Source organism: Dipodomys ordii, unplaced genomic scaffold (genome assembly GCF_000151885.1).
Source record: "Dipodomys ordii isolate 6190 unplaced genomic scaffold, Dord_2.0 Scaffold54, whole genome shotgun sequence".
NCBI lineage: Eukaryota > Metazoa > Chordata > Mammalia > Rodentia > Heteromyidae > Dipodomys > Dipodomys ordii.
This window is the reverse complement of record NW_012267270.1, coordinates 6,426,294-6,433,943: the sequence shown is the minus strand read 5'-3', so window position 1 is coordinate 6,433,943 and position 7,650 is coordinate 6,426,294. Positions and strand designations below refer to the sequence as shown.

General features: G+C 45.8%; 1 protein-coding gene across 1 annotated transcript in view; it reads right to left on the bottom strand.

Annotated features, from left to right (window-relative positions):
* Positions 1-7,650, bottom strand: part of Hrasls5 (HRAS-like suppressor family, member 5) — a 24,599-nt gene that overhangs the window by 15,152 nt on the left and 1,797 nt on the right. The window contains exons 2-3 of the mRNA XM_013020914.1: positions 6,693-6,783; positions 4,046-4,154 (exon numbers count right to left, since the gene is read on the bottom strand). Of these exons, the coding sequence (XP_012876368.1) occupies positions 4,046-4,154; positions 6,693-6,783 (200 nt within the window). The remainder of the gene's footprint in view (positions 1-4,045; positions 4,155-6,692; positions 6,784-7,650) is intronic.

Genomic DNA, 7,650 nt, shown 5'->3' with positions numbered 1-7,650 from the left:
GGAGTGGCACTGTGGCTCAAGTGGTAGAGCGCTAGCCTTGAGCTGAAGAGCTGAAGGACAGCGCCCAGGCCCAGAGTTCAGGCCCCACAACCGGACCAAAAAAAAAAAGAGTCTCACAGACTTTCTTGCCCAGGCTGGCTTTGAACTGTGATCCTCAGATCTTAGCCTCCTGAGTAGCTAGGATTACAGGTGTGAGCTACCAGTGCCAGTTGGACCTGTGATTTCTGAGTGTCTTCACAGGTGGGGGTAAAGATAGAGAGAATGAAAGAATTCCAGGAGGTCTCTTCCCACTAACCTTATCGGCTAGGAGTCCCACCCTCATGACCTCATTTAACCTTAACTATTTCTTAGCACCTAATACAACCACACCGCAGGTCAGGGCTGCCCACAGATGACTTTGGAGAGGTATCTAATCCTTGGAATCATTGCATGGGCTAGATTTGAAAACCCAGGAAAGAGCAGACCTGATGATCTACAAAGTACAAGGCCCTGAGGAAGGAAACAGACAAACAGAAAGGAGGCAGTCATGGCTGACACACAGTGAATCAGGGGATGAATTTGGAAATGACAGATGGATACAGGGAATAGAAAGCAAAAGAGAGAATGTAGGCGGGCTGGGGGTGGGCCTCTATCTGTGTTCAGCTATCTCCAAGGCCTCATTTGAGGATAAAAGCTGCTGTTCCTCGCATGCTAGGAGCTCAAGAGGCATTTATTTCATCTTTGCTCTTGGCAGCATTTCATGAGTTATATAAAGCAATAAATAACACTTTTGTATTTTGTCTGGATGCCAGGCCTGGGCCTTGAACTCAGGGCCTGTGAGCTCTCCCTGAGCTTTTGTAAGGCCAGTGCTCTACCATTTGAGCCACAGTTCTACTTTCAACTTTTTGGTGGTCAACTGGAGGTAAGAGTCTCACAGACTTTTCTGCTGAGGTTCCTGGCTTTGAACTTTGATCCTCAGCTCAGCCTCCTGAGTAGCTAGGATGACAGGCCTGAGCCACCAGCGCCCAGCTAATTCTGGGTATTTTACAGGGTATATGCAGAGAATAGGACTTAACTGATGCAAAGGGTCCACCCAGATGACCTGGGAGAACAAAAAGAAAGGTGAAACAAACAAGCCTGTCATGCAGAGAGGTTCAAATGAGCACAGAACATGAGAAACAATAGTTCGTGCAAGGCAGGTTTTGCTATCAGGGTCTAAAATAGAGAAAATCAAATTAAACAGTGTGCGTTATTGGTCTGAAAAGTTGAGCTGATGATGCTACTTAACAATCTGGGAAGACCTTGAGAGCAAGAATAAGAAAACCCTTTCACATCTCTGCTATACTTCAAAACTACCAAGAAGCAATGCTACACACTCCTTCTTGTTTGTTTCTTTCTTTCTTTCCTTCTTTTTTTCCTTTTTTTTTGTTTTTTTTTTGTCGGTCGTGGGGCTTGAACTCTGGGCCTGGGCGCTGTCCCTCAGCTCTTCAGCTCAAGGAGCGCTCTACCACTTGAGCTACAGCGCCACTTCCGGTTTTCTGGTAGTTTATTGGAGATAGGAGTCTCACGGTCTTTCCTGCCTGGGCTGGCTTTGAACTGCGATCCTCAGATCTCAGCCTCCTGAGTAGCTAGGATTACAGGTGTGAGCCACCAGCGCCCGGCTCTTTCTTTCTTTCATCAGTCGTGGGGCTTGAACTCTGGGCCTGGGCACTCTCCTTTAGCTCTTCAGCTCAAGGCTAGTGCTCTACCACTTGAGCCACAGCGCCACTTCCAGCTTTTTTCTGGTGGTTTACTGGAGGTAAGAGTCTCACAGAGGTTCCTGCCCAGGATGCCTTTGAACGGAGATCCTCAGATCTCAGCCTCTTGAGTAACTAAGATTACAGGCTTGAGCCACCAGTGCCCGACTCCTTGTTTCAGTATTAAATAAAATCCTTACTCTGGCCTGGAGCTGATGGATCACACCTGCAGTTCTAGTTATTGAGGAAACTGAGTTCTAAGGATCAAACTTCAAAGCCAGCATGGACAGAAAAGACTAAGAGATTCTTATCTCCAATTAACCAGCAAAAAGCCAGAAATAAGAGTTGTGGCTCACCAGCCTTGAGCAAAAAAAAAAGCCAAGTGAAAGCATAAGGCCCAGAGTTCAAGCCCCAGCATGTGGCATACACACTCAAAAAAATAAAACATCTTACTTTGTTCTCTTCAGTTTTGGGAGTAACTGCTGAATTCTACAGGCCTGCCTTTTTCTTATAAGGTTACCAGAGCCCACCCTTTAAGATGCAAGTCATACTGGGAAGGTGGCTCAGGGGTAGAGTGCTTGCCTTGCATGCATGAGGCCCTGGGTTTGATTCCTCAGCACCACATAAAGAGAAAATACTGGAAGTGGTGCTGTAGCTCAAGTGGTAGAGTGCTAACTTTGAGCTGAAGAGCTGAGGGACAGCGCCGAGGCCGAGTTCAAACTCCACGACCGACAAAAAATAGAAGGGAGGGAAGGAAGGAAGGAAGGAAGGAAGGAAGGAAGGAAGGAAGGAAGGAAGAAGATGCACGTCATCATAAACATTTTGTAAAGGAGTCTTCTAAAGTATCGAGGACAATGGCGATCCAGTTAAAGAGGCAACAGTAACTCTGTGCAGCATACCACTTGTTAAAAAAAAATCTACTTCAAAGTGTTAAATTGAAAACATTCACAGAAACAGTAACCTTGCTCTGTGCTACAGTATGGAAGCTCTATAAATATTCATGAGTGGCCAGTACTGGTGGCTCTTCCCTATAATCCTAGTTACTCAAGAGGCTGAGATCTGAGAATCAGGGTTCAAAGCCAGCCTGGGCAAGGAAGTCTGTGAAACTCTTATCTCCAATTAACCACCAGAAAGCCAGAAGTGGCGCTGTGGTTCAAGTGGGAGAGCGCTCACCTTGAGCTGAAGAGCTGAGGGACAGCGCCTAGACCCAGAATTCAAGCCCCACAATCAACAAAAATATATATATATATATATATATATAATTATATATACTTTATATGTGTATATATATATATATATATATATATATTCATGAGGGTTTCTAACTTGCTCTGTGCTCTAGCACAAATCTGTCTTTTGGAAATATAATTTGAACACATGGTCCTGAAGCATGCTAGAAATTGTTCCTGTATTCTGTGAAAATATACTTTAAGGAGAACCTGAAATTCTTATCAGTTATTCAATCTGGTAATTCACTGGTTGGATAAAGTTATAATAAGTGACATCTCTAAAATCGTTTAAAAAAACTGGTCTTTCAAACGAATTGTACACCTTCCTCTTCTATCATATAGTAAGAAATAAAAACCTATGACTTTTCAAATTATTAACTCATTAAAGAGATTAAGAGTCTTGTTTCAGCTGGGCACTAGTAGCTCACACCTGTAATCCTAGCTACACAGGAGGCTGAGATCTGAGGATTATAGTTCAAAGCCAGCCTGGACAGGAAAGTCTGTGAGACTCTTATCTCCAATGAACCACCAGAAAGTTGGAAGTGGAACTGTGGGTAGAGCTCCAACCTTGAGTGAAAAAGCTCAGGGACAGTGTTCAGGCCCTGAGTTTAAGCCCCAGTAACTTTTATACTTGAGAGAGATGCTCATTATTATTCATTATAATGACTGTGGCAATGGTTTCACAGTCACACACACACACACATATACACACTTGTGTATATACGTTACAATGTATCAATTAGCACATTTTAAAGAACTTAAATACATGCTACCCAATCAATATCCTAAGTAAGTGTGGATATTTTTTTAGACACCGTCCAAATAAGTAGAGAAGTCACCAAGAGGTTAAAACACTCCATCTAGGGCTGGGAAGGTGGCTCAGTGGTAGAGCGCTTGCCTTGCATGCCTGAGGCCCTGCGTTCGATTCCTCAGCACCACATAAGCAAAAAGAAAAAATCCAGAAGTGGTGCTGTGGCTCAAGTGGTAGAGCGCTAGCCTTGAGCTGAAGAGCTGAGAGACAGAGCCCAGGTCCAGAGTTCAGGCCCCATGACCGGACCCAAAAACAACAACAACACTCCATCTAATTCTTGGTACACCTACCTCATCTGCTTGCTTTTCTAACTTGCCTTTACTCTCAGGCTTCGGTGCTGACTTCAACTCCACCCTCTTCTGGTTGACTGCAGACTCCAAGGTAATTATGGGCTTCTCTCTAAGGGATTTAGTAATCATATCATTAATAATAACACTCACAACTCTTGGAAAATCTGTGCTACAGATGACTTCAGATTTGAGATTGGACATTGGCGGAGCATATAAAGCCTGTATTTACTTTATATCAAGTGAGTGCCGCTTCCTGATTTTCTGCCAGTTGTTTCGAAAATGCTAATGAGGTGTGCAAAAGTTGCCACATGCAAAACGGAGTTGCTGATGTCAACCCGAGGAAATGAAGCCAGAGGGAGGGCCAGAAGGGAGGACTTTTGGTAGACAGATGGCGTGTAACAAGGTCTACTATAATAATCCCTTAAGAGCACAACTTCACACAAGGATCTTGAAACCTGGCACAGACAATACTTCTCCAAGGACTCTGCACCTGTGGCTAGAGCTCCATTTCTTATTGGTTCTTGAACACCTTTATTACTAATCCTGTGGCTAAAGATTATAGTCCCAAAATGATTTCTACAATCCTCATTTTGCCTTTAAACATTTCCCTTTACCCCTCTCCTTGGAATACACACATGGTTTCCATAATATATGCATTTCAAATTGTAATAATTCCTACTTTATTTCTTTGGAATGTAATTATTTAGAAAGCACCTCTTTCTCCACCTCCTGCCTCTCTCTCCCTGTCTCTGTCTCTCTGTCTCTCTCTGGTTTTAACTTGTTAATTACTCCCTTACAATATTTATCAAAATGATGGTTGCACATTGGTTAAAAAAGGAAAGAAAGAAGGCTGGGCACTGGCTACTTATACCAGTAATCTTAGCTACTAAGGAGGCTGATAGCTGAAGATTACAGTTCAAAGCCAGACCAGGCAGGGAAGTCTGTGAGATTCTTATCCCCAATTCATCACCAAAAAGACAGAAATGGAACCATGGCTCAGGTGGCAGAGTGCTACCCTTGAGCACAAAAGTCCAGGGACAGTACCTAGGCCCTGCGTTCAAGCCCCAGGATCAGCACACACACACAGAGAAGTAAGGAAGAAATGAGGGAAGGAACAAAGGAAGGAAAGGAGGCAGGGAGGGAAGGAGGGAGAGAAGGAAGGAAGGAGGGAAGGAGGATGGAAGAAAAGGAAAGAAGGAAGGAAGGAGGGAGGAAAGGAAGGAAGGAAGGAAGGAAGGAAGGAGGGAAGGAGGGAGGGAGGGAGGGAAGAAGGGAGGAAGAAAGGAAGGAATAGCAGTACCAACACATAGAAACATAATGAAATGCAAGGCACCTGTGTCCTACCCCTTCCACCCCATGCTACTGCCTAGAGGCAAGCCCTTTAAATCTGGAGCTGTTTCTTCCATATTTTCTAGAAATCTTCTTAAATCATAGCATCGTAACCAAGTTATGTAAAAGACATCAGTATAGTCTGTCCCTTGAAACAAAATGTTACAGAAGAGGACTAAAATGGAAAGCAAGAAGAAATAAGCCTTTGACGTAATCTGGTAGAGTGCATTTTTTTCTTTTTGTGCCAGTCCTGCGGCTTGAACTCAAGGCCTGAGTGCTGTCTCTGAGCTAAAGGTTAGCACTCTACCACTTGAACTACAGTAGATCCACTTTCAATTTTTTAGTAGCTTATTACAGGTAAGTCTCACAGATGTTCCTACCTAGGCTGACCTCAAGCCACAATCCTCAGATCTCACCCTCCTGAGTAGCTAGGATTACAGGCATGAGCTACCAGAGCCCAGCTAGAGTGAAATCATTTTAGTGTCAAAGACCTAGGTATAAATCCTAACTCTGGGGCTGTCCAACCTTGAGCTGGTAGAGTAATCTGTCCGGACCTTATCTTTGAAACAGAAATAATACTGTTTTGTAGAGTTGTCAAAAGATAAAATCGAAAGCATATGTACATTTGAAGCACCATCAACTCAAAAATGCCCATTTGTTTCCCTTTAACTCTGCTACAAAAGTATTTTCTGTATTGCACTTTTCTTCAAAATTTTAGCCCTTTCCATTTTTTTTTGTTTTGTTTTCTGGTCGGTTATGGGGCTTGAACACTGTCCCTGAACTCTTCCATCAAAGCTAACACTCTACCACTTTGAGCCACAGCTCCACTTCCGGTTTTCTGGAGGTCCATTGGAGGTAAGTCTTGCCGACTTTCCTACCTGGGTTGGCTTTGAACGGTGATGCTCAGATCTCAGACTCCTGAGTAACTAGGATTACAAGCGTGAGCCACCAGGGCCCGGCTGCCCTTCCAGTTTTTTTAAGAAGAGGCAACCATCAGGCTTTAGGTGAAAGTGCATTGAGAAAATGTCCAGAAAACTGCACTGTTCATTCGTTACTAAGCTCAACCAGCAGTATCATAAACAGCCTCCTACGAAACTCGGTTTCCCGGAGTGTGGCTGTCACTCTGCAGCTGGAAATAGCAGGCATCCATCCTCTAACCCATAAATCCCAAGCCTAGTGCAATCCATTACAGACCACATCAGCCTCCTGCCCACACGGGCACACGCCAGAGGAGCTGTTTCACAAGCTGCCGTCCAAGTCAGTTCTGCAAAGACTCCTCCCTCCCAAAGACCCAATGTTCTTACATAAAGCATCTCACCCCTGCTGGACGGGCTGGCTCTGTTGTACGGTGCTCTGCGGCGGCGGCTTGGGCTGAAGCGGGACCAAAGCTTGGGATCCCGAGGACTCTGCTAATAAAAGGGGGAAGTGGTAGGAAGAGCTATTTAATTCACAATTGCCCTCACAGGTAAACGGGAAGCTCCAGCCTGCACCCTGATGGTTTTGCAAAGGCGGGCTGGAAGCTGTGTTCTAGAACATCTTCCAGTCTGGGAAGTCAGCCCTTTTCCAGGCTGGGAAGTCAGCCCTTGCCAAGGCAGGTGGCTCACACCTGTATTCCTGGCTACTCAGGAGGCTAAGATCTGAAGGTGGAAGCTGGAAGCCAGCCCTGGCAGGAAAGTCCTGGAGACTCTCATCTCCAACCACCAAAAAGCCGGAAGTGCAGTTGTGGCTCAAGTGGTAAAGCACCAGCCTTGAGTAAAAAAGCTAAAGAGCAGTGCCAAGCCCCAGGACACACACTATGACTTTAAGATATATTGTATGTATACCTGAACCTCCTGGTGCAACTAATTAATGCCACATTAGTGTGTGTGTGTGTGTGTGTCCTGGGGCTTGAGCTCTGGGCCTGGGCGCTGTCCCTGACCTCTTCAGCTCAAGGCTAGAGCTCTACCATTTGAACCACAGCACCACTTCCGGTTTTCTGGTGGTTTATTGCTGATGAGAATCTCACAGTCTTTCCTGCCCGGGCTGGCTTTGAACCGCGATCCTCAGATCTCAGCCTCCTGAGTAGCGAGGAGGACAGGCCACCGGCGCCCGGCTGATGCTCGAGATGCTGGGGCCGGGTTCTGGGGCCGGGAGGGCTGGACGCCAGGTCGGTCGCTGACACTGACAAACCCCCGGCGGCCGGCCTAACCCGCGTTTCTCGGGCTCCCCGGCGCCCCACGTGCCTCTTCCGGAGGCCCACAGTCTCCTCAGGGCCGACCAGCGCAGCGCCAGCCAGG